At 39.4% G+C, this 27,363-nt stretch overlaps 1 protein-coding gene across 2 annotated transcripts in view; it reads left to right on the top strand.

Annotated features, from left to right (window-relative positions):
- The window catches only part of NLGN4X (neuroligin 4 X-linked), a 293,209-nt gene that overhangs the window by 251,562 nt on the left and 14,284 nt on the right, over positions 1–27,363 (top strand). For both annotated transcript variants that reach the window (XM_060233923.1, XM_060233922.1), the window contains exon 6: positions 26,111–26,296. In XM_060233923.1, coding sequence (XP_060089906.1) covers positions 26,111–26,296 — 186 coding nt within the window. The remainder of the gene's footprint in view (positions 1–26,110; positions 26,297–27,363) is intronic.

Genomic DNA, 27,363 nt, shown 5'->3' with positions numbered 1-27,363 from the left:
TAATTAAACTTAAAATATCCATCTTTGCTATATTTTCAGCAATTGGTGCCTGTGGCTGACCAGTTAACTTCTTCAACCTTCTGTTGTGACTCTTATTTCTGACTACATTATTTACCAACGGATCAGAATGGTACACTTGAGAAATCTATTTTGTCAGATAAGTGTTTCTTTCCAGGAACAGTTTCCTGGAACTAAGGAAATTCCAATGCATGTCCGAAATAGAGTGCAACTCTGCTGAAGAAGTGAATGGGTTAGTTAATGGGTCAGGATTGGGGTTGCCAGGTCCCCTGTGGCCACTGGCATGGAATGGGGAGATAGAGTTGCCGGATCCAAGTTAGGAAGCTCTTAGAGATTTGAGGATGGAGCCTGGGGAGCTGCTGTTTGTGAGAAAGGTGTCTGAAGAATCTAGATATGATACTCCAAGATATGAAGGTCTAGGAGTACTAGGCAAGCTGAAAACATGTCTACAATCCAGATGGCATGCACCTGAGAGTTCTTTAAAAACTTGAAAGTGCAAATACTGATCTACTGAATAGTATATGTAACTTGTCTCTAAAATTGGCCTCCATGCCAGATGACTGGAAAATAGCAAATGTACTTCCAAATTTTTAAAAAGGTGTCAAGAGGGGATTCTAGGAAATTACAGGCTAGTTAGACTAACATTTGTTCCAGGTAATTAGTAGAAACTATTGTTAAAGAGATAATCATTGAGCACACTGAGAAATCAAGTTGCTGAAGGAAATTCAGTATGGCTTGTGCAAGGGGAGGTCCTGCCTCACCATCCTCTTGGAGTTGTTTGAGCAGATTAACAAGAATGTGGATAAGAACAATCTGGCAACATTATATACTCTGACTTCCAAAAGGCTTTTAACAAAATATCTCATCAAAGATTCCAGGATAATTTTAGGAATCATGGGATAAGAGATCTAGTCCTTTTATGTATTAAAGATGCTTAAATGGCAGGACATGGAGAGAAGGAAAAATGGATAAATCTTGCAGCAGATGGAAGTGAGCAGTGGGAATCCCACAAGGATCTGCCCTGGGACTGGCATGAATGATTTGCAATTGGAATGAGCAGTGTGGTAGTCAAATTTTCAGATGATACCAAATTATTCAGGATAGTGAGAACCAAGGCAAATTGTGAAGAGCTACCGGAGATTCTCTTTACATTGGTTAACGGACAACCATTTTGTAAATGAAGTTTAACACTGGTAAGCAAAAGGTTCAACATCAGTAAGTAAATAGGGATGCCAGCTTCCAGACTACAGAGATCAGTTACCCAGGAGAAAATTTATGCTTTGGACTCTATGGCATTGTACGCCACTGATGTCCCTGTCCTCCCCAGACTCCATCCCCCATTTCCAAGAGGTTTTCAACCTAGATTTGGCAACCCTTCCTCCCATCCTCCACTGGTGGCCATCCTAATATTGGGGAAAAAAAACTCCCCAAAACAGAATTTTAAATTTCTGCCGATGGTGTCTAAACTGGCAGAAATGGACATTGAAGTACAATCTTATGATTGTAGCACCAACCCAGTACGCAGCAGTGGTGAAAAAGATAACACCCATGCCAGAAATGATTAGGAAAGGGGTAAAAGTGCTAATATTGTAATGTTCTTGTTTAAATTTATGGCATATTGCAGCATTTGGAATACTGTACGTAACAACAGCAACCATATAGTGAAGGAGAACAGATTTGGTGTTATCTGCTTTTCCTTTTCCAGGACTATTTTAATAAGCATAAAGTGAATAAGGAGACAACTCAAGTTCCCACTCACCATTGAAAGGTAAAATATTTTGACAGTGGAGTTGGTTCTTTTTTTTAAAAAAATTTTTTTAAAAGTTTTATTGATAAGAGTAAAGAAATAAAGAGAAACAGAAAAACATATATAGAACAACAATAACAACATTCTCAGTCATCCACAAAACAAACCAACACAAACAAATGTAACATCTAACAAACAAACACCTACCCAGCCATACACGCTGGGAGATGGAAAGCATTGAACATCTGCATTTAAAAAAAAGAAAGAATGTCCCATATTTACTCAATTCCAACATCTCTACTTTTAACCCATTTATAAACAGGATCCCATTCCTCTTGACATTTTTGGACATTGCCATTTCTTAATCTTGTGGATAGTAAGTCAGATTCTGCGGCAGCCAACAGTTTATTAGTAAACTCATCTCTATTGGGAATTGTGTCATTTTTCCAGTACTTGGCATATAGAATTCTAGCAGTAGTAACTATATACAATAATATTTTCAGTTTAGGAAGAGGCAAGCTCTGTCTACAGATATTCAACAAATACAATTCCGGTACATGGTTAATATGTATTTTTAAGATTTTTTGGATCCAAATATTCACCTGTGACCAATATTTTTTGGCAGCTTTACATTTCCACCATATATGAAACAAAGACCCTTTGACTTCTAGACATTTCCAGCATTTGTTAGAGTAAGTAGGATAAATTTTGGCCAACCTATCTGGCGTAAGATACCATCTATAGACCATTTTATATAGGTTTTCTTTCCATTCTGCTGGTTTCAACAATTTTAAGTTCTGCTTCCATAATCTTTCCCATTCTTCCAAATCTATGTTATAGCCGAAATCCTTCAGCCAGCGGATCCATGCTTCTTTCACAACCTCATCTTGCATCTTAATTTGAAGCAGCCAGTCATATACCTTAGAAATTATCTTTTGCTTAGAGTCCAAAATAAGATCTAAGTCCAGTGGTGTGCTCGTAAAGCCTTTTTCTTTGTCATTGCGAAATCTTGATTTAAGTTGGCACTGAAGCCACCAACTTAGCTTAAAAGTCTCCTCCTCGATCAACTCATTGTGATCGTTTAAAAGGTAAGCGTAATCTTGCACGATATCCCAATTGTACAAGTTTGGGTGAGTCAAAGCTTCAATCGGAGATAACCATTTTGGAGTGTAAGTGTAATAAACTTTGATTTCCTCCCAAGTCCTATACAAGGACTTCCTTATTTCGTGTCTGAGGAAGCGGCCAGTTTTGGTAGGGGCATGATACCACATATAGCTGTGCCAGCCTTCTCCCAGTCCAGCGCCCTCAATGGTCAATAATTTTCTGTTATCTAATTTGCACCAGACTCTCAACCAAGCAATACAGCAAGCTTTATAATACAAGTTCCAGTCCGGTAGTGCTAGACCACCTCTTAATTTACTATCTTGTAAAACTTTCAGTTTAATTCTAGCTTTCTTGCCTTGCCAAATAAAAGCCTTGGTCATAAGGTTAAGCTGTTGAAAAAATAATTTAGGCAGCGTAATTGGAATTGTTTGAAACAGAAATAGAATTCTTGGAAGAATGTTCATTTTAACTGTGGCGATCCTACCTAGGAGAGAGATTTGTAGGTCTTTCCAGTTAGTTAAATCATTACGGAATTCTTTTAATATTTTTTCATAGTTGTCTCTGTATAAGGATTTTAAATCATTTGTAAGCTGTATCCCCAAATACTTTATCTTCTTTTCACATTTAAAACCTGACAATTGTTCTAAAAGTTCAATTTGTTCTTTCGCGATATTTTTGGTTAAAAATTTCATTTTCGCGACATTCAACTTGAATCCCGATACTTCTCCAAATTCTCTTAATCTTTGCTTTAAAGAGGCTATCGAGGAAGAGGGTTGCTCCAAAGTAAACACAAGGTCATCTGCAAACGCCAACGTCTTGAATTCTACATTATTAATTCTGGTCCCTCGGATTTGGGTGTCTTCCCTGATCTTCTTAATCAACGGTTCCAATGTCAAAATAAAAAGTAAAGGGGATAGCGGACACCCCTGTCTCGTACCTTGTTCTATCTCTATTAAATCGGTCATCACACCATTAAAGCTCACTTTTGCTACCTGTTTTGAGTAAACCGCTTCCACCATTTTAGAGAACCTTTCACCACAACCGACAGCCGACAATGTTGCTTTGATAAAGTTCCAGTTGACGTTTTCAAAAGCCTTCTCTGCATCTACAAAAATAGCAGCGAGTTCTTTGTCAGGATGTTCTCTATAATATTCAAACAAATTCAGGAGCAACCTCACATTCTGGCTCATCAAACGTCCTGGAACAAAACCAGCTTGGTCTTCTATAGGCAAATGAAAAACCAACACCCACTATTTCTTATTTGCTTGCTTTTCTACCCCTATAATTCGAACATAATTTGCTAGTGAAAAGTGGAACTAGCATCTCAATGCAAACTGCAAGAAAAGGAATTATGAGAAACATCCTTTTCTTTGAAGCACAGGCTGAGACAGAGGACAATCTGGCCTGCAGTAAATCAGTTACTCCCACCCATCAGGCTGCACCTTCTTTTTTGTTTCTCTCTCTAGACTTTCTAGGGAAAAAGACACACACAAACACATGCAACCAACACAGTCCCTCTTTGTTAATATGATATTAGATGTGCATTATACAAAAGTATAAACTCAAGACTGTGAAAGTTAGAAATCAATCCACAGGAAAACAGAAAAAAACATGTTTGCATGTATGTTTGCAGTTTGTTAATTTACATGAATCTCCCTCTCTGGCATTCCACAAATTCCAATAGAAGAAATGAATGCAGAGTACTATGCCTTCAGCTATGCCTTCAGATGGAGATAACATTCTTAGATCAATTTGGTGCTATCTTTAGTGTGCTGTGTTTAAACATCTCCAGGATCAAGCTTTAAGGGGGAAAGTCAGACCTGCAACTTTCCAGCAGAGCTGCCTGCAATTATTGAGTATATGTGATGCCACAAAGAAATCTTTCTTCAGTACCTCTAGGATACTTCTGCACTTTAAAAAAAAGTGTATTTTATTTACTATATTAGATAACAAATGCATGGATCAACATTTATATATAGCCTCGAAAAATTAGAGGGATGGGCAGCAAGACTAATGGCCGAACCAGCATTTGATTCTCTTCAATATGCCTTTAAATAAAGTTTCAACACAAGAAGGAAGGTGACACCTTTAATTTCTCATGTAGTTTTTAAAAAATCCTTCATACATTGGTTTCCGTTATCTCTGCAAATATACCAATTCTTTTTTTTTTTGCAAGATTTTTGTCTTGCAAGGAAGAAGATGTTCAACTTATTGTTTCAGATTTAGTCAGGTATAGGCAGCAGGTGTGAAGAGACAAAGAACCAATTCAAAGCAGTGAGTTAGAAAAAAGACAAGCCAGACTATAGAACACTAACCTACTTATTTCTTTCCAGTGTTCACTTCTGATTGATTTCACACCAGGATGTCTTAGCTCTTTGGAGTGTGTTATTAAGTTGGATATCAGCTTTCTGTAAGGGAAATGCTGTAGGCTTAGCCATAAAATATTGGTGCTATTAGAAATTCAATAGGAAAATGACTTTTGTGTGATAAAAGACATGTATTATGATGAATTAAGGCATGGCTGAATCTTGCATTCTCCTTTCAGAGTGGTCCAATTAGAACAGCATAGTCCACCTTGGAGACTGATGAATCCAATTGATTTCTAAAATATTCTGGGTAAGTCTGAGAGTCTCAGCAGTGGGTCTATAGAATCCTTGTTTATGGGACACTCGGCTGAGAGATTCTAGGTTTGCTAGAAATCCTTTCCTGCTATGCGTAAATGCAGAAGTTGTGAGAGAACTAAAGAACTGTTAATCAAACAGGCTTACTGAATCAGACAAAACTTACCACACTTGCCTGTGAAGTGGTAATGACAGTGACAAAAAGAAAGCTCTCTTCTCTGCCACTATTGAGGCAACATTACTGTTTTCAGATAAACTATTTAAGGTGCTTTAAGGTGATCATGCTAATGAAGAATTTCAGTATCTTTGCTTCCACAAGCAAACATGACACATTCCTAAAATTTAATTTCAAAATTGGACTCAAACAGCATTATCTGCTGTTCTTTTTTCCCAATAAAATCTCAATTATATGCTTTAAATTAGATTCAGAATCAGGGGCATAAGAAAATTTTTCTGTTCATTTTCTTTGCATAATTTTAGGGTGATATCATCAGAAATTATGGTATTATGAAGGTGTTATGGAGGCTGGAAAATGCATTTGTTATCTAATATAGTAAATAAAATGCACTCCTTTTTTTTGAAGTGCAAAAGTATCCTAGAGGTACTGAAGAAAGATTTCTTTGTGGCATCACATATACTCAATAATTGCAGGCAGCTCTGCCGGAAAGTTGCAGGTCTGACTTTTCCCCTTAAAGTTTGATCCTGGAGATGTTTAAACACAGCACACTAAAGATAGCACCAAATTGATCTAAGAATGTTATCTCCATCTGAAGGCATAGCTGGAAGAACCAGGAAGCACAAGTGTCTGTGTGCTTTATTTTTTTCTTAGTAAGAGGATTACTATGGTCATTTCTGGAAGCAATGGCCTACTTTACTGCTTAGATGTAACATGTGTTGAATTTATGTTGCACTTTTATTAGATTTTTTTTTAAGATTTTAAAAGGACTATAGAGAAAAAAGTAGGGGAAGAGGGAAAATGGGAAAAACATTATTAAGTAAATTTGGTTAACCATACCGTACTTTTAAATATTCCAATCTAGGGGTGTAATGCTGTTTGAGTCCAATTTTGAAATTAAATTTTAGGAATGTGTCATGTTTGCTTGTGGAAGCAAAGATACTGAAATTCTTCATTAGCATGATCACCTTAAAGCAAAATGTACTACAGTTGTGGACTGAAGCAATCAAGGCGCCAAACCTCACAGAGAAAATAGCATTAGATCGCTCAAGCAAATGAACAAGCCCACAGGAAATAAGACAAGAATTAATAATAATGAAAATACATTTGTGATGGACAGGAGGCTGTCAAGCCTATAACTGTCAGATTAGTCCCCTGAGAAGTCTCAAGCACATTTGAAAGGATCCAGTCAGATTTCAGAGAACTGATTAAATGTTAAGAAGAGAGACATGGAATGACAGTTGAGGCCTGACTTTTGCAGAGATTAGACAAATTAGAGAAAAAGTATGTCTTGATCAAACTGGCATAAAATGGGACTAATCTATTCTTCACAAAGGAGACTAGTTTAAACTGGTTTGGCAAGTCTCTGGAGTCTGACATAGATAAACTTACTCAATGAATGACTTCTGACAGAATAGCTACCTATCAGGAGTGGAATGACTTCCAAATTCTCTGAAAGCAATTGAGTTAATTTATATATAAATCACCCATGAAACTGTAACGAGAAAAATGTATACCTCAACTAAGGCTGTGAAGTTACATTATTAGGTAATCTGTATGCTGTACTTGCTACCCTTTAAACATAGTAACCATTTTGATGAGAAAAAAATAAACCATAATGATGGTTCCCTTATAAACCTGCCTCTAGTGTTTTAGTAGCATCAGAGAAAAATACAAATCAACTCACAAATCAACAGCTATTGAAATAAAAAAAACAAACTAATCATACCATTCCAGAATACCTCAGAGTGAGGGTATGGGGAAAGATTTGCTAACAATATGCATAATTTCCTGAAATTTCATAAGGTCCTACCCTTAACTGCGCATACAGATCTGCCCAAATGTTTAGCCCTGTACAGATCCTCTGCAGAGTCCATTCCAGAGGAGACAGTGGGCATGGTCAGGAGAGAGCTGCATGCAGTCCAGACTGAAGTACTTTGCATGATAATGACTCATGCACTGATTGTTGGAAGGATGCTATGATGTATATGTTGCATACAAGTAACCTTACATGTCCCCCAGGACATTTACAGTGCCATCCTAAGCAAAATTACACCTATAACTCCACTGAAAACTTAGAACAGTGTAACTCTGCTTAGAATTACCATCAATCCCCAAAGACAATATGTGCTACAGAACTGTGCTTTGACAAACTAAAGGGTCTCCAGGAGTTTGCATGTAGGAAGTATGATTTATTGTAATAGTACATTATTTCCATTGTAATGGATTTCACTTCTTTTTTTCCCCACAATATTTTTATTAACTCTTATAAAAATGAGCATTACAACGTATGTTTGTTCCATTTACAAAAAGCCCTTCCACCCCCCCCCATCCCTCCCCATCTACTCTTAATCTTTCCCCCTCAGCCACGGGCACAAAGTCTTGATCTTCCACTGAATGTCCTTCCTTCTTTGTTCCGACATCCATTCTAAATAGAGCTTCCATCTGGACTCGATTTCCTTGGCTTTATTTTCCCACATTGAATCCTTGGTGAGTGATGCCATGATGTCAGACTGTATGAAATCAAACAAATAATTGTGCCAGATTTCTATTGACCATTTACTTTTATCTTTCCAATCCATAGCAATAACCGCCTTCCCCGCTAATATCATCACCTTGGCAAGGTTTTGAGTGGGTCTATTTAGTACCGGACATCCTATTGTACTTAACAACATCAGGTTAAAGCCGATGGTTAATGTTGCATTACAGACTTTTCTGATAATTTCGATAATTTCCCCCCAAAAGGGCTTAATCTCTTCGCATTCCCACCACATATGTGCGAACCAACCCTTAGTTTGTTTGCAATGCCAGCACTTGGAACTCATTCCTGGGAATATATTAGCTAATTGTGCGGGTGTCCTATACCATTTTGTAAGGAATTTATATTCCAGTTCTTTAAATTTGATTACTTTAATCCCTTCTAGACCTTCCAGGATTTTCCCAGCCAACCTCTCTGTTATCTGGCCTTCACGACTCCAATTCTTTTGTAAATATTCTATTGTTTTATCTTTATTTGATATCATTTTTCTATATAATAACCCCACTAGACCCGTCCTTTGTTTGCCCAATACTTTGTATATCTCTTCCATTGGTGCATCTAACCAGAGCTCTCCCTTTTCACTCTTTTTGACTGCCTTGTGTAAACCTGCTATTTTTAACCAGTATTGTTTACCTATCTCTTCTGTAATTTCCTGTAAAGGTTTTAGTTTACCTGCCCTAAACATATCACCCACTCTATAATAGCCTTTATTTTTTAACCTTTCCCCCCATTTTATATCTTGCACATCCTTAACAATAGCTTCTAGGGGTGCCCATCTTGAGACCTTTCCTAACCACTGGGGGTACCATTTCATCCAGGTTTCTAAAGATACTCTTCTGGGCCCCATTACTACTTTTAGCTCTTTTGTCGACACTATAGAAAAGATATTGAATCTTCCAATACCTCTATTGACTGCATTCTCAAAGTTAGCTCACTTCTGTACCTTTTCCTCACTCAGTTCCAGTAACGGTCTTAATTGAAAGGCCTCATAGTATTTATTTAAGTCTGGGATTCCCCAACCTAATTCTGATTTAAGGTTATATAAGGTTCTCTTATGAAACCTACAGTTTTTATTATTAAAAATCCACACTTTAAATGCTTTATTCCATTGCTCAATTTGTTTTTTCCTTGAACCTAGGGGCAACGTTTGGAATAGATACATTAACTTTGGTAACCAGAACATTTTGAGGGATCTTATTCTAGTTGATATCCCTAATATTTTATGGTTCCATTTACTCATGTCTCTCTCTATTTTCTTCCATACTTTACCATAGTTTTCCTTTATCATTTTATCAATATCTTTTTGCAAAACTATTCCTTGGATTTCACTTCTAACTACTGATAACAGGGATGCTTTACAGAACTTTTTCTTATCCAGTTTAATACAGTTGACTGCTATTCTATTTCTTTTTCTTATATGCCTGGCTTTATAGCTCTGAAGTTTCAAAAGCCACTGCTGACATCTGAAAAGTTGATACCACAAGAAAATGAACCTGGGACACCAGATCAATACATAGCCTCTAGCTACTGTACAGTTTAGGGTCTATAACTTCAAATGCTAACAATGAAGGAAGGGAGGATTGAGGGGCTACCACACACAAAAAGCCGAAGCATTGGAGAGATTCTCCAGCTATGTTCTTACCAGACCTAACATTGATCTGATACAGAATCAGCCCTTAGGCTATAATGTTAAATATAGTTCTTCTACACAAGATGGAAATGGATGGGGAAAAGATTGTTACAGTCCTGCCCCCCCAAAAATCATATCTGAAAGATTAAGGCCTTTAAAACATACAGAATTATAGATTTCTACTCTCAGTAAATGTGTTTGGCACTTTGGCATCATCAGTTTCATAAATCATACTATAAACTTCAGTTTGCATGAAGAAATAAAATGAAGAATGGCTTTGGTGGTCAAACAGATGCATTCAGTGGTATGTTTTTATAAAATAATCTTCATTGTGGTGATTGCAGAAGGCATAGCTACACTGAATTTCACTTTCCTTTAAAATTCTTTAAATATTCAATGAGGTTATCTTGAGAAAAACACACATATGCTGTCCATGCTGAATTCTGAGTAAAATGCACAAAACCAAAACAACCCCCCCTCTAAATTATTTGTAAATTTTAATCTAACAGTCAAGGTATTTTATTTATCATATTTCAGTTACATAACAAAGAGATTTCATTTCCCCCCTCTTCCACTATCTCTTTGTTCTCTTCTCTGGCAGCTCTCATAGCTTCTCGCTTTTCCCTGCTTGCTTTCTCCTTCCCACCCTCCAACCAACCTATCTTTGTCTGCCTCCATGACTTAAGATTGGAAAACTTGGCTCTAAAGCGGTGTGTCAGTGATGAGGCTCAGGCCTTGTTGAAAAGTCTAGCAGACAAATACTTGTAGAAACACGCATTTTCCCATGAATCCATCTCTTCACAGTATTTCCCTTTTACATTTTCCTGACAGCCCGCATATACTGTCTCCTTTTTCTGCTTCCTTCTCTCCTTCACACCCACCTACCAATCTTTTATCTACTCCCCATCTTCAGCTATATTTGTTCTTTATTTACTTCTCATCTTTTTCCACAATCCTAATCTGCAATCCCAAGGCCAGCCTGATCTTGGAAGCTAAGCAGGATTGGCTTCAGCTAGTATTGGATGGGAGACCATCAAGTAGGGTTGCCAGGTTCAAATACTTCACTGGTGGGAGGTGGGAGGGAACTTTCCAGGAGTGAAGCACAGCACTGTGACATGCTGATGTAATGCAAAAGTGACATCAGCAAGTCAGGGACACTGAGCGGCATTGCTGTGGTTTTGAGCCAAAACTTTATGGCGAAATCAGCCTCAAATTATAGAGTTTGACCAAAACCAGAGCATCACCATGCAACATCCCCAGCGAGCTGACATTACTTCCATGTGATGCCAGCACGTCATGTTTGGGGATTGGATTTCCTTGTTCTTTCAAGGGTTGCACAACCATATCCAGATCAGGTGACACTTTATATTCAGGGTGAGACCTGGTTCATTGTGTTTTGACAGCAGGTGATGACATCTTTTGTTTTGCTTGGCATTCCCTCACTAACTCTTCACCTTCTTTGGGGCTTGTGTGTCTCTATGTTTATAGGTATCATTAAATATTTTAAATGTCTTATATAATTATCCTTTTTTAACATTGTTTTGATTATTTGCCACGAGGACCCCACCAATGTTGTAAATAGATTAAATAAATTAACATAAGACTTCTATTAGACCATGTGATAATGCGCATAAAGAAGAGGAGGAGGAGGAGATTGGATATATTTCACTCGGCGTCTCAGAGCAGTTTAAAATCTCATTTCCCTTCCTCTCCCCACGGTAGACACCCTGTAAGGTAGGTAGGGCTGAGAGAGCTCTTTTGAGAACTGCTTTTGAGAGAACAGCTCTGAGAAAACTGTGGGTGACCGAAGGTCACCCAGAAGCTGCATGTCAGGGAGTGAGGAATTAAACCTGGTTCTCCCAGATTAAAGTCGGCACTCTTAACCATGGCACCAAACTGGCTATATGAAACCCAGTCAGCTGTACTGTAGTGTACTTTATTGTATAAAGATGCCAAAAGTAACATGATAAGCAGAGTCAGACTCTTTGTGAACAGCTGATCATGAAAAATTGGCTCTGACTTTGCAACCAGCAAACAGACTGTGAGATAACTGGTGGGTGTCCAAACATTCTAGGGTCCTGCACTGTTGTCTTGTCCCCATTTGGCATGCAATTTGGTTCCTGGTTGTGGGGTAAGTTCAGGTGTGATGGACCAGAAAGAAGATTTCAGTCCATCTTATACATATATCCTAGAGGAGATTACTTTCAAATTCAAAGCTACAAAATTAAAATGATTGGGGGCTTTGCAGGGAATCAGTGAGCATCAAAAGGGTTAAACATCTTAACACACAACAATTCTCCATTAGCCATGGAATTGAGAATTAAATCCTTCCTTCAAAACATGTAGATTTATTCACAGCCATCTATTCTTCCATACTGAAATGTCTTTAGCAGTCCTTGAGTGTACATTTCAAATTTTTCACATTTATTAATGCAAGACAGAACTGTTCTAGTTTTGTATGTTTTAGTTCTAACAGATGATCCTTACCTTGACTCTAAAATGGCTTTTGGCAGACATTATGATCTGGTATTCAAAGCATGAAAGGCTACATATCCTCATCAAGAGAAGAAATCTTTATTCATTCATTTGGTTTCAGATGAGGCTGACTTTTTTTGCCTTAATGATTAGTTTTCAAATTATGAAAACTTGTTCTTGCAGTTAATGAGGATTGGCGAAGAACTATGGAAGGGGGGGGGGAAATCTCCATTTGTTAAAATCAGATAGTCATTGATGGTGTTCTCAGTTGGCTTTTAGCATATTTTATATGAATTGAAAATCACAGCATTCAAAATTCTTGGCTTGAAAAAAAAAACACATTACAAATCTGAATGTTAACTGTTCTGCAGTTTAAAAGGTTCACTGGGTCTTGTCTCCCAGTGGGAGCATGCTTCTTTTCTTTGAATAAATGTGTGACATTTTCAGGCTTTCAGAATAGACCAGGGTGGGTGGGATCTAGCTGCTAATCTGTTTCCTATTTTACTTTCACCTAAAAGAGATTTATAGAACAGACAAACATTTCTTTATGTATTGAAAATGAAGAAAAGTCTTTTAGTCCTAAAGAAACTAAGGGGCAAACCCAACAAAATGCTGTGTTGCCAGCTTGCTTCCCCACCCCCCACCCCCACCCCCCCAAAAAGCAGGACTGCTGTGCCTGTTAAATAAGTAGAAATTTCTCATAAAAATCTGATCTGTGAAAAGCCAGGCAGAAAAAGAAGCGTGGTGAACCTCATACTATATAATGGAACTGCATGAAGGTTATATTATTTGATTAAATGTAGAAAGTATCCCTTAGCAGAATTCAAAAATACATTTTAAAAAAGAATGGGATTTCACCGAGAGGCAACTGTAGTCCCAATGGCTGAGGGAACAGTATCTCATTTATATAGTTGTATGGTATCAAAGTTACTCTTTGTTCACACTTCATAATGCCACAGTCCAAGAATCCTGTACAGTAACACATGCATGTACAGCACACTGAACAAATGGAGAACAGGAATGAGTTACTGGCCTGTTTCCCAGCTCTGTGCATGTGCACAATCTATGCATGATATACTATGTTATGTAAGTTCTTCACACATAGGTTTTCCATGATCAAGAATACAGCTTTTCCAGCACTCCTGGTCACAGAAACAGAGCTGACATTGGGGTGGATTGGCTACTTAACATACTGCTCTAGAGGGTCACTGGTTGCCAGCAGCAAGCATACCCAAGCTTCTAGCAACTCTGCCAGAGGCTCAGGGAGCACAGCTCAGGCCCTTCATTGCCATTGATCACTGGTGTCAGATCATCACTTGTCTTTCCCCACATTGCTTGCTAGTTTTCATGAGAAAGCAATGAGTAAGCTAAAACTCACTGTTGGTACTGCTGAGCTTGCAGCATCACAGTGGTTATTGAGCTTCGCTTGCTCCAGGGCCATTTTCACTTCCCATTCTGCTCCTGCATGGCATGCACACAGTGTGTGAGCTCTGTGTAAATGTTATAGTTTAGATGGGGCAGGGGGCAGTTTGCTTAGTCCTAGGCAGAAACAATGCCAGCATCCCATTGCCCCTCTATACATATGTCACATATACAGAACTATGCGCATCACAAGGGCTAGACAGGATTGTGTATGTTGGTCATCTTACTTGAGGTAGTTTACTCAGTCTTTTAAAAAAGAGATTTTTATCTTGCTTATTCTCCAAGAAGTCCAGGACAGTGTCCATTTTTGCCTTTTTTCCCACTTGGTAGTCACAGCTACCTTGTGAGATAGGTTAGAATAAGGGAACATGGCCCACTCATCTCAGTAAGCTTTAAGGCAGACTGGAAATGTGAAGCAGATTTTCTTCATTATTGTCCAACTTTTAGCTACTACATCACACTGCCTCCATTGTGCAAAATGAACCATATTATGAAGCTGAAATCCATTTTAGAGAAATAGACAGCATGGCAAAATTTGTTCCTAGGTGCCTTGAGACCTGTGAAATAATGGACAAGACCACCTTTGACAAGGGGGAAGAGGATGCAGAAAGAAAGCCATATTAGGTGGAAAAGATATCAAACCCTAAACTCACTGTGTTCCTGAATATCTTATTGGAGAGGAAAAGTAGTGAAACCTCTTTCAAATTTGATTTGTTAGTTGATCTTGCTGAGGAAAGGCCCTTAATCCTTCAGAGAGGATGTTCACTAAAACTCTTATCAATCAGATTTACTCATTAGGTTCCTCCATTTCAAACATGCATTGTACCTTTTCAAAATATGTTCATGCTGATCACTTTTGCTACAGCTGAAAGCATAGGCCCTTTGAAGACTGGATTGCTTCTTGGATTGTTGATACTTTTGTGAACTATTCTCAGTAAATATATATTTTGGTTTAATAATGGTATGTAACAGTACCTGGGAGAAAGGAGCAATTACTGTTTTCCATCTCATGATTCTTTAATAATATATAGCTCCCAATGCACCATCTACTGGGGAGGGGGCAGAATCCCAATTCCTCATTAGACACTAATCTTCTGTTTATACGTCAAAATTTGGACTCAAAAGTGAAACATGGGGAGCTTTCCTCTGGCTTTACCTTTCCAATGTATTTATCTTGTCTGACCAATCCTCACCTTTCCTTTGCAGAGTGTTTACATTAGCTTGTTTTAATGTTCTGTCATCTATGGTGCTATATGGGAGATTTAAGAAAATTCCATATTTAGATAGGCTGTGTCCATGTGAGAGTAATGAGATTGAGGATAATCACCATGTTCCTCTGCATTGTAAATTCTATGATGATAAGAACATAAGAACATAAGAGAAGCCATGTTGGATCAGGCCAACGGCCCATCCAGTCCAACACTCTGTGTCACACAGTGGCAAAAAAATTTATATATACACACACACTGTGGCTAATAGCCACTGATGGACCTGTGCTCCATATTTTTATCTAAACCCCTCTTGAAGGTGGCTATACTTGTGGCCGCCACCACCTCCTGATCTTTGTGCTGTATTTTTAAAGCCCTTCTTGCAATCCTTGGAGGGTCGATATGAGGACCATAAGATCTTCTCACTACTAGCCTCAAACAAGAATAATAGAATCATAGAGGGATCTCTAAGATCATCTAGTCCAACCCCCTGCACAATGCAGGAAACTCACAAATACCTACCCCTAAATTTACAGGATCTTCATTGCTGTCAGATGGCCATCTAGCCTCTATTTAAAAACCTCCAAGGAAGGAGAGCCCACCACCTCCTGAAGAAGCCTCTTCCACTGAGGAATAACGGTCAGGAAGTTCTTCCTAATGTTGAGCCGGAAACTCTTTTGATTTAATTTCAGTTCATTGGTTCTGGTCCGACCTTCTGGGGCCACAGAAACCAATTCCACACCATCCTCTATACGACAGCCCTTCAAGTACATGAAGATGGTGATCTCAGCTGTCTCCTCTCCAGGCTAAACATGCCCAGCTCCATCAACCTTTCTTCATAGGACTTGGTCTCCAGACCCCTCACCATCTTAGTTGCCCTCCTCTGGACCTGTTCTAGCTTGTCTATATCCTTTTTAAAATGTGGTGCTCAAAACTGAACACAGTACTCCAGGTGAGGTCTTACAAGAGCAGAGTAAAGTGATACCATTACTTCACGTGATCTGGACACTATACTTCTGTTGATACAGCCCAAAATTGCATTTGCATTTTTAGCCACCACATCACACTGTTGACTCATATTCAGTGTATTTTCCACTAAGACAACCTAGATTCTTTTCGCACATACTACTGCAAAGAATGAAACCATTGAATCTGTAGCAAAATTCTTTTACCATGCTTCCAAGAGGATATGTTCTTTTTGACCATGGACTCTATTGTTATCCATATGGTGTTGTCATATGCCAATAAAGGGGTTTTTTTGTGACTCTTGATATGTCTGACTTTCTTAATGGTAAAATCAAAACAAAAGAAGTGTAAAAACTTATAATTTGATTTGACATACTGTTGGGAATATGAGACTTCTCAGATGCTCTGATTTAATTCTTGTTTTTTCATTATTCTTGCCTTATGAATTATTCCAGTTTTTCCAATTTATTATCTTTTAAAAGAGATTGTTACATTGTAGTCATGAAGGGTAGCAGGATCTTGGTACAGATTTACAAACCTAAAATATCATCTTGTATATCTATGTCTTGCCTTAGATTGTACAGAAGTCTTGTAAAACATCAGTGATTGAATCATTATCATTTCATTATTTGTACTTCAAATATATGACTGTGATATATTAATTTATTCCAATCTATTATCTTTCAAAAGAGATTGTTACATTGTAGTTGTGAAGTTGTCTAGGGCAAAAGTTCAAGAACATTCCATGCTGATGTGTTGCTTTAACTGCTTTTCTGTTTTTATAAACAGTTCTTTAGTAAGGCTGAAAAGCAGAATTCTTAAGGCTAAAGAATAGAATCTAACATGACAGAGCAATGGGGAGGGACGGTGGCTCAGTGGTAGAGCATCTGCTTGGTAAGCAGAAGGTCCCTGGTTCAATCCCTGGCATCTCCGAAAAGGGTCCAGGCAAGTAGGGGTGAAAATCCTCAGCTTGAGACCCTGGAGAGCTGCTGCCAGTCTGAGAAGACAATACTGACTTTGATGGACCAAGGGTCTGATTCAGTATAAGGCAGCTTCATATGTTCATATGTTCAATCCCAATTCCTAATAATACATTTCTGAGACTATTTATTTTTGTAGTATTATAATGGTGTAATCTTGTTTAGGATTGCAATGGAGGAGAAAGAGTTTTTTTTTGTAGTCTCCCTAGCTGAATGGGACATAGACTCCCCAACACAGCCACACTAGATGAGGGGAACCATTTTGTCATTTTGTCTTATTTTTGAGATTAACTGTGGCCGATTTCTCACTATGCTTGTTTCGGTCTCAGAACTCTCCCCCCCCCCAGCATTTCTGTCCAATTTCACATAAGCTGCTGTAGGACTGCAATTTGCCCCGCCTCTTTCCTGTGGCAAGCAGAAACCGGTTTTCAGAGGATTTTGCTTGCTGTGGGGAAGAGGCAGGGCATGTTGCAGCCCTGCGGCAGTTTGTGCAAAATTGGACAGAAGCATCAGAGGGGAAACTGGAACAAGCCTAGTGAGAAATTAGTCTCAGGTTCTGCTAAACCCATCAGCCAAGCCAGCACTAGAGCAAGGCAAGATCAGTCCACACAGCTCATGGTTCTACCGTCATTCCTAGGCCACAGCCTCATAACAAGGTTGTTGATTCCAGTGGTCTGTTTCGCTCTCCCTTTCCTTCTATCCAGCTCCATAGTTTTGTTTGCCTAGCCAGATCTTCCCTGTTAGTGTGTTGTAGAAAATAAAACCTTTCCTCTTAATTCCACTTTCTTCCCCCCCTACATTTTTCACCTCCTTAATTTCTGCTCTCTTCCTTCATTTCTTCCCCCCTGTTCTATTCCCCCATTTTATTTATCACTCATGGTCTCAACTCTTTCTCCTCCCTGCTTGGCAACTTAGAAAGGTAAAAGTGTTCTCCTCTGCAAGTACCAGTCATTTCTGACTCTGGGGTGACATCGCATCATGACATTTTCACGGCAGACTTTTTACAGGGTGGTTTGCCATTGCCTTCCCCAGTCATCTACAACCTAGTCCTAGAACATAATTAATAGTAGTTCAGCAGCAAACACTTGTTAATATTAAGAACAGAAGTGTGTGTGGGGGTAATATTTCCTAATGATTTATAAAACTAAAATTAAAAAGCAAGATCCGCCCCCCCCTTTGCATGGATGGTAATGGAATATTAATCTGATTTAAGAGTTACAGACATGGAACAGAAGTTAGAATTCTCCCCACACCCTTAATCAGATTTAATTACATTTTAAACAGTGTTCAGGCAGTTGGTTGTTATTGTATTGGTTGGACAACTACTATCCATTTGTAGATGCTACTTTGCTACTGTAGACATCAAGTTTCATGTTATATGGCAAATGACATAATCTCTTTAGAAAATGTCAGCAAAATTATTTCCAGTGATCCCAGTACTTCTCGTCCAGCACTACTGCATAATCAATTTGCTGCTGCTTTTGTGCTAGGTAAAGGTAAAAGGATAAACATAAACAGATTTCTTACTGATTTTTGTACTAAAGATTTATTATGTAGTTTTGTCTGGGGGCTTATGGTGGCTGTCCGGGGCATGGGCAATTTCATTTGGCATTTCAAATTGCTGTGGGGCAACCCAAAATCATACTCAATGTGTGGAAGAAGTGCTGTAGTAGAGCCAAACCTATGGCTGAAATATTCACACTTTCAGTGGAATAAGTTCCATGAAACTCATGGGGATTTACGTCTGAATATACAGATTGCATGGTAATTTAGGTAGAAATGAATATCATCCTCCGTTAGATAAAATTTTGCTTAAATCTTTTCTAATCTTGGCTTCTTCCATATTGAAAATTATCACAGTTTTTGATATTTTGATACACATCCGGCCAGTGCTGGGTCAACGGCTCTGGCTACCAATTGAGTACTGGATCCATTACAAGGTTTTAGTTTTGACTTTTAAAGCCTTACACAGCCTGAGACTGACATACCTACAGAACCGCCTCTCCCCATATGTGCCCTGGAGATCACTACGATCTGACACACAACATTTGCTGACCATCCCTAGCCCAAAGGACGTCTGACTTGCCTCAACCAGGGCCAGGGCCTTTTCAGCCTTGGCCCCAGTCTGGTGGAATTAGCTTCCTCTAGAGATCCTGGCTCTCATTGAATTGCTACCATTCTGTAGGGCCTGCAAAATGGAGCTATTCCGCTGGGCCTTTGGTTGAGGCAGCGGGCATCTGATTCCATTGGCCAGCCCTATGCTGTGAATACCACCTCTGCTGTAACATTACTTTTATCTTATTCACTGTTCTAGACCCTCGGTGTATATAATATGTGCCAACTGATCCACCATTTTAACTTATGATTTGTCAAATTGTGTTGTTCATATTGATTTGGTTTTAACTGCTGTTTTATACTGTTTTTAGAATGTTGTTATCTGCCCTGAGCCTATTTTTGGGAAAGGTTGGGATATAAATTGCCTAAATTATGTATTATCTGTTGATGGGTGGCAGTCCATTCTCTACCCCTGTCCATCTGTCTGAGGTGTTAGAAGCCATGGCTGGATGGCTACAGCAGAGCCAACTGAAGTTAAATCCAACGAAGACAGAGTCAAGGGCGGGGGGGGGGGTCCGTGCATCCAACTCTCAGCCTTGGATGGTGCTGTTTTGGTGCCAGCCCAACAGGTGAAGAGTTTGAGAGTGATTCTGGATGCCTCTCTTTCTATGGAGGCCCAGGTCATGGCGGCTGCCAGATCTGCCTTTTACCAGATCAGGCAGCTAGCACTATACCTATCCCACCAAGACCTGGCTACAGTGATCCATTCAATGGTCACTTCTAGGTTGGACTCTGTAACTCGGTCTACATTGGCTTGCTCTTGAAGCTGATAAAAAAAACTGCAGCGGGTGCAGAATGTGACAGCTTGCCTGCTGACTGCATCACCTGTATGGGTGAGCATATGGCTGGCACTCCGCAGCCTACACTGGCTGCCCACAGAATACCGGGTCCATTTCAAGGTCGTGACTTTTAAAGCCTTGTGCGGCCTGGGTCCAACATACTTGCGGGACCATCTCTCCCCATATGTGCCCTGGAGGTTGCTTCATTCAGCCTCCCAAGATCTGACCATGCCCAGCCCAAGAGATGCCCACATTGCCTCTACCAGGGCTAGGACCATCTCATTCCTTGCCCCAACCTGGTGGAATCTGCTCCCTATGGAGATCCAGGCCCTACCTTGTTTGTTAGCCTTTTGTAAGGCCTGTAAAACGGAGCTGTTCCACCAGGGTTTTGGATGAGGCGGCAGACATCTACTTGTTAGATCAGTTGGCCTCTCTTGTGATATCACACTATGCTACCACACTACTGTACCATCCTTCTATATCATTCTGTTGAACCATCCTGCTGTACTACTAACTCACTATTGTAACTGATTTTATTGTGATTTTACTATTATCTATATTGATGTACTCCAACCTGAGCCCCCATGGAGGATTATTTGGAAAATAATAATAATAATAACAACAACAGCAATTCAATTTTAATTTCTCCAATATCTGCTCAAAATCAGATCATTTCTGAACTTTGTTTTTAGTATGGAGACATGTATTAATTTGTAAGGATTTTAATTGTGAATACTGTAAACTAGGTCTTTTATTTGGTCTTATTATAACAGCATATTCTTAAATCATACAGTTTACCAGAACAATAGCAACAAGAACAACCTTTATTACAAATGAAAACTGTATCACTTACTTTCCAAACTGAAGATTAGTAATGATAGACGAATAGAGAGTTTGTTGTTAGAACCAATGCGCCATATTATGTTGTCGAAGGCTTTCATTAGTTGTTGTAGATTTTCCAGGCTATATGCCAAGACCACGGCCATATAGCTCGAAAATCTACAACAACTAATGTGCTATATTGATTAGAGTATTTGACCAGAATCTGGGAGACCCAGGTTCAAATCCCACTCTGCTATGAAAGTTTGCTGGGTGACCTTGGGGCAGTCACGCCATCTCAACCTATCTCAGAGAATTGATTTGAGGATAAAATGTAGAAGAGAATTATTTAAGCTGTTTTGGATCTTCAGTGGGCAGAAAGGCAGAGCATAAATGTTAAGGAAATAAATCTACATTTTAACCTATAGGAAGTTGGATTCATGAAATCAACAGTTTGTTTTTGTTTACAGGATGGTTTATGTATTTTTTTCTTATTGATGTAATGCAATACCTCTTCCAGCCTCCTGAACACTGAAAGCCTATGTGGTGTAGTGCTAAACTGTCAGACTAGGAGCTGGAGAATCAAGTTTGAACTTCTACTGTGTGACCTTGGGTGCTATCACACTGGGAAACTGATGCAATATTATCTCGGCTCCAAAAAAGCCACTTGAGTTTGGTCCATTTTCGGGCTATCAGACAGCTGCTGATGATGACAGTGGTCTGTGGTTGACCATTCATACTGCTAGCATGCCTCAACCATGGACACATGGAGGAAATAATTGTTGTTTTTTTTAAAAAAAGTCCCCCAGTGTGTGTGCTCAAGCAGAGAAGCTCACAAGCATTCCTGAGAGTGGGGTCAGGGGAAAAAAAACTGAATGTGCTGGAAATGCTTGGCGTGATTACATTGCTTTTCTGCTTATGAGTTGCTCCTGGACACTCAGACAGACAGCCAATATGTGACCTAAATGTAATTCAGGGGGAAACTACCAGGAAGATCCAGGTGGTTTTTTAATCCAGATAGGAGGCATCTGGAGATGGGGTGAGAATGGGTGTGGCTTCGAGGGCATATGTGCTCATGTGATTGTGCACATTTAATCTGAATAGGAGGCATGGCTAGGTCAGGCCAAATCTCTTGTATGAAAGCACCCTTTGAATCAGACACCCTTTCTCATTTTAACCTACCTCAGAGGATTGTTTGGAGGATAAAATGGAGAGGAGAGGGATGTAAGCCACTTTGGGTCCTCACTGGGGAAGAAAGATGCACTATAAATCAAATAAATAAAACTAAACAAATACTTCTTTCCAGGTGGAGAATTTTTACTTTAAAAGAGTTGCGAATATTAATACTTTCATTCCTTAAACATAAGAACATAAGAGAAGCCATGTTGGATCAGGCCAGTGGCCCATCCAGTCTAACACTCTGTGTCACACAGTGGCCCAAAAAAACAAGTGCCATCAAAAGGTCCACCAGTGGGGCTAGAAGCCCTTCCACTGTGCCCCCCCCCCGCCAAGCACAAGAATACAGAGCATCACTGCCCCAGACAGAGAATTCCAACAATAAGCTTGACTAACAGCCACTGATGGACCTCTGCTCCATATGCTTATCCATTCCCCTCTTGAAGCTGTCTATGTAATATCTGCAACATGTGGTATCTGCAGTGTGTAATACTTGTGTACACAGAGATGGGCATGAAAGAGCATTTCCATTTTCTTCTGCAGTAGGAGCAACTCTGCAGGGAAAGAAACATTGTTTTATAATTAGATGGGAAAGCCATAACAGGAGTTCAGTGCGCATACACACTCTGGTCACACATGGAGTTTTGGATCATGGTGTATGTGTGACTCGGGAAGGACTGAAAAGTGCTTATTCCATTTGTTCCTGTGACTTGGAGGCAGAACATTCAGAAACCATATTTTATGCTAGAAACACTAAAGATTTCTAGATATTTTCAACAGGTTTTGATCATTCAAAACAGCAACAACAACAACAACAACAACAATTTAAAAACACTAGCTATAGTGGACTGGAGCAGGACTCCTTGTTCTGAATGATAGCTTTTTTTGTTGCAGGAAGGTTCCACTGGATTTCAGAGATCCAGTTCCCAAACTTGCACTTATCTATGCATTTAAAGAACCATAGTGTACATATTTTTAATGTTTAGGATTTGACCCAATTTTTGAGTCCAGGCTTTTTAAAATGCTAAAAGGTCATGATTTTGTTTCTTCAAAGGTCTCATTGGGGTTTAATTCATTGTATTGTTTGACACTTACTCTGCCAGTCGTTGACAAATGCTAACATTTGATACCTTTTTAACTGAGAATGGTTTTGTGCATATAAATAGGCTAGATATATTCAGAATCTAGCCTGCATTTTTACAAGTACATAACACCTAAATAGTTTGTTGAGATAAGTCTGTGCAATTAAAATCAAACTTGAAAACAGAACAATCAAACAGTAATGCGAGCATAGTAAACTATGTAGAATCCAAATCTTTCCAGTCAACATGGATTAATTTATGCTATCAGAGGAGCTGCTCTCAAAAAACAAAGCAAATTATAAGTACACACATAACTACAAGTGGACACGGAATAAAGAGAAATGATAGAAATCCTTTGGTTGTAAAATAGCCCACCATTTATTAAATACAATATATCTAAAATATGCAACAAAATCAACCTAACAGCTCTAATAAAGTGTGGATGAAAAAAAACTAATCAAAAGGCGGAAGAGTCAATCTTTCAGGTCCTCTCAGAGTTCACATGTGACCTGGGCCACTTCAGGCTTGTGAAGTCTCTAGCTATAAGAATACTAGCTTTTTTATGGTCAGATGCAGATGTGCATAAAAAGAAGTTTTGAAATTTATAAAATCTCCCCACATCAAGCATGGACTCCCCACATGTAAATGGACTTGGCTTTCCCACAGACTTGCCCTTCAGTCTACCTATCTTTATAAGAATCCATGAAAATACTAAGAAGTGTTTAAAGGAAGCATGTCAGATGCCTTCTCATTAACAATGAGAATTTGGGGCCAAGGGTTATGATAACTAAAAGGGGTGTTTCTGTCCCAATCTCAGCAGCCACAGAAGCGCTGATATTCTGGTACAGGCAACATCCATTTCACCTATCAATTTATTTATTTATTATTTATTACGTTCGACTTATATCCCGCCCTCTCCGCAAGCGGACTCAGGGCGGCTCACAACATCATATCCACACGATCAAACCAATAAAACATATAAAACCATAATTTACATTTTTCAGTTTTTATTATTTATTTATTATTTTATTATTTATTTATTACTTTCCATTTATATCCCGCCCTCTCCGCAAGCAGACTCAGGGTGGCTTACAACATCATAAAAAACAATCAATTCAATAAAACATATAAAACCATAATTTTAAAAACATATTACAATTTTTAAAACCATTATATAGTGCTGAATCCATACATTATAGGCGGCATTAAATTTCCAAACAGTGATCACCGGCATTCTGTGTGATGTCCGGTGGCAGCCGTCTTTTCGTCAAGCATCGAAGGCCTGCTTGAACAACTCGGTCTTACAGGCCCTGTGGAACACAGACAGATCCCGCAGGGCCCGTATGGCTTCTGGAAGAGCATTCCAGAGCTCTGGTGCTGCCACCGAAAAAGCCCTAGATCTTGTCACGCATAACCTGGCTTCTTTTGGTCCGGGGGCAGAGAGCAAGTTTTTTACCCCTGAACACAGTGCTCTCTGGGGGATATTTGGAGAAAGGTGGTCCCGTAGATATGCAGGTTCCTGACCATAAAGGGCTTTAAAGGTCAATACCAACACCTTGAAGCGAACTCGGAACACAACAGGTAGCCAGTGCAGCTCTTTCAGCACTGGCTGAATGTGCTCCCATCGTGGCAGCCTCATTAACAGCCGTGCCGCAGCATTCTGCACTAGCTGTAGTCTCCGGGTTTGTGTCAAGGGTAGCCCCATGTAGAGAGCATTACAGTGATCTATTCTTGAGGTGACTGTAGCATGGATTACCATCGCTAAATCGTTGTGCTCCAGGAAAGGAGCCAGCTGCCGCACCCGCCGAAGATGAAAAAAGGCAGATCTAACAGTGGCTGCTACCTGGGCCTCCATTGTGAGGGAGGACTCAAGGAGCATGCCTAAACTCTTGACCTTAGGGACCGGTGTTAGTGGCACCCCGTCAAGAGTCGGCAGATGGCTCTCTCCCCTTGGACCACCCCGACTCAGGTAGAGAACCTCCGTCTTTGTCGGATTCAGTTTCTGCCGACTCAGTCTGAGCCAAGATGCCACGGCTTGTAGAGCCAGGTCTAGATTTTCCGGGGTACAGTCGGACTGCTTCAGAGTAGTCACTACACTTTATGCTTTTAGAATAGGTGTTTCACCCATTATGTGATTGACACAGAAACAGCAACTTCTAAAGCTGCCATTTCCCCCAGGAGCTTTGTATCCTGGAGATTAGTTGTAATTCCAGAAGAACCTGGTCCAGCTGGAAGGTGACAACCCTAGAATCTGCTGAGGTGCATTTTGCATGATTTATAACCTACTTTAGGGAAAATACCGATTTTTTATATATATATATCTTTAACGTGGACAAAAACCTCTCTGGCTTTTATGTCAGTGAACAACCAGTTATTACAAACTATGGCGATATAACATGCAGTAGACAGCAACATGTAATAGTTGGGGGACATGGCTTAGGAAGTGATCCTTGATATGAGAAGTGGGATTTTTACAAACATGTCCATATTTTCTTGTGTGAAATGTTGGAAGGTTGGGGGTAGGGGTCCAGCCAGCACCATTTCCAAGTAGCAGCTGTTGGGGTGTGTGCTCTGCCAGCGCCTTCTGTGGCCAGGTGAAACAACTGAGTCTGCTGACTATGCACACCCCAGCCTTAAGGAGAGGGGATGGGGTTAGGAGCTGCTCCAACACGCAATGATATACATGCCTTCTGTGCTCTAGCTGCTCTAGCTGGTGAGCAGATTGTGTTCCAGCACAGGTGGTGGAGGATGTACAGCTCCCCATCCCCTCAGGGGTGTGAGACCACATAAGGATGCCTACTTTCACGCTCAACAAAAACCCAGGGCTAGAGTTATGCCAAACCCCCTTCCATGTAACTATGAAGGCCACACAAGGCTGCAGAGGATATCCAATAAATTGGAGGGGGGTGCAGTGAATGGACAGTGCAAAAATCCCATTATCATTTTAACTCTGAGGTATTTCAAAATAATTTCCTAATATCCAATAAGAGTTAGCATATTTTTATTTTAAAAAGCTGAAATAAAAAATATAATTCTGTATTGTTTTATTACTGCAGGATTATGAGCCTTCTGCTTTTGTGTGGAAATGACTCTGTTTTTAAAGATTACTTTGAACATATTTAACTCGGACCATGACCTTTCAAAAACTGGAAGGAGGAAAGAAGAATATGTGTGTCGTGTGTACATGCCCCATAGCTAATTCTGTGGCTGGTGAGCTAAAATTATCTCTCTCTCTCTCTCTTTTTGCCTTGTAGGTTTTCTAAGCACTGGAGACCAAGCTGCAAAAGGCAATTATGGATTGCTTGACCAAATCCAAGCTTTACGGTGGATTGAAGAAAATATTGGATCTTTTGGAGGAGATCCAAAAAGAGTTACTATTTTTGGATCAGGGGCAGGTGCATCCTGTGTTAGTCTGCTGACACTGTCTCACTATTCAGAAGGTATCAGTCTTCCTACTTATATATAAGTAATTTGAACAAAAAATGTTTATAAAACTAAATTGCAACCACAGCAAATATGACATTAATGTATTTTAATTCCAATTTTTAATTAACACAGTTGACAGTAACACTTTCATTTAGAATAAAACATCCTTTCAAAATATAAATATTTTTTCTTCCACAATGTCTCTGTCCGTGCTCTGTTTGGCTTAAATCAGTTATCATTCTTATAAGATGATTTGTGTTTTGTTGACACAAATAAAGCCCTTTTTGGTCCGCATCAGAATTTCATATGCCATTAATCAGGATCTGCACATCCATTCAAAGCATTCTAACTTGGTTCTTTTTACTAGGATCTATTATTACTCACCCACCCCCACCATAAAAGAAAGTCCATCTGGGATAGATTCAAAAACATTTTCCAGCTGCTATCCTACGCTCTAGTGATGCAGAGCAGCTCTAGACCAAGTTCTGGTTGCTGTGCATCACTGGAGCATGGCAGGGGGGGGGGGGCGGGGAGCAGTGTGCCATTGAATCCGTGACCCTATACTTTTAGCTTCTTTAGAAAAATGCAGATAAGTTCTAACTGGTCTAACCCCTCAATGATGAGGTGAAAACACACCTATGAAAAGAATAGGAAATGGTGTCATAGAATGAAATACAAGCCTATTAAATTGATTTTAGCCTAGCATACTTTTTCTAATGATGCATGGCTTTTGTAAGACCATAGAAAAAGTATAATTTTCCTGTGACCTTTTTGGTGGCAAGGAGTTTATTTGTGCAAGTCATTCACATCAAGAGGAGATGATTGCATGTGGCTGACATTCTTATAAAGTCTTTGGTCACAATTCAATTGAACAGAGATACTTACACATGTGAAAGAGATGGCTTTTGACCACTATTGTTCCATTTTCTTATCATTGGTTTTCAGACCAACCCCCATTACCTTTTCAAAACATCTTGTGTTTGTAGAATTTAAAGATTTTTACAAGTATATGTAAAGTACAATTCATGCGGATTTTGTGCAGGGATTTGATTATGGCTTTAATGAATATGAAAATATGGAA

Source organism: Heteronotia binoei, chromosome 3 (assembly GCF_032191835.1).
Source record: "Heteronotia binoei isolate CCM8104 ecotype False Entrance Well chromosome 3, APGP_CSIRO_Hbin_v1, whole genome shotgun sequence".
NCBI classification, from domain to species: domain Eukaryota; kingdom Metazoa; phylum Chordata; class Lepidosauria; order Squamata; family Gekkonidae; genus Heteronotia; species Heteronotia binoei.
The sequence above is the reverse complement of the archived record's forward strand: the minus strand, read 5'-3'. Positions and strand labels throughout refer to the sequence as shown.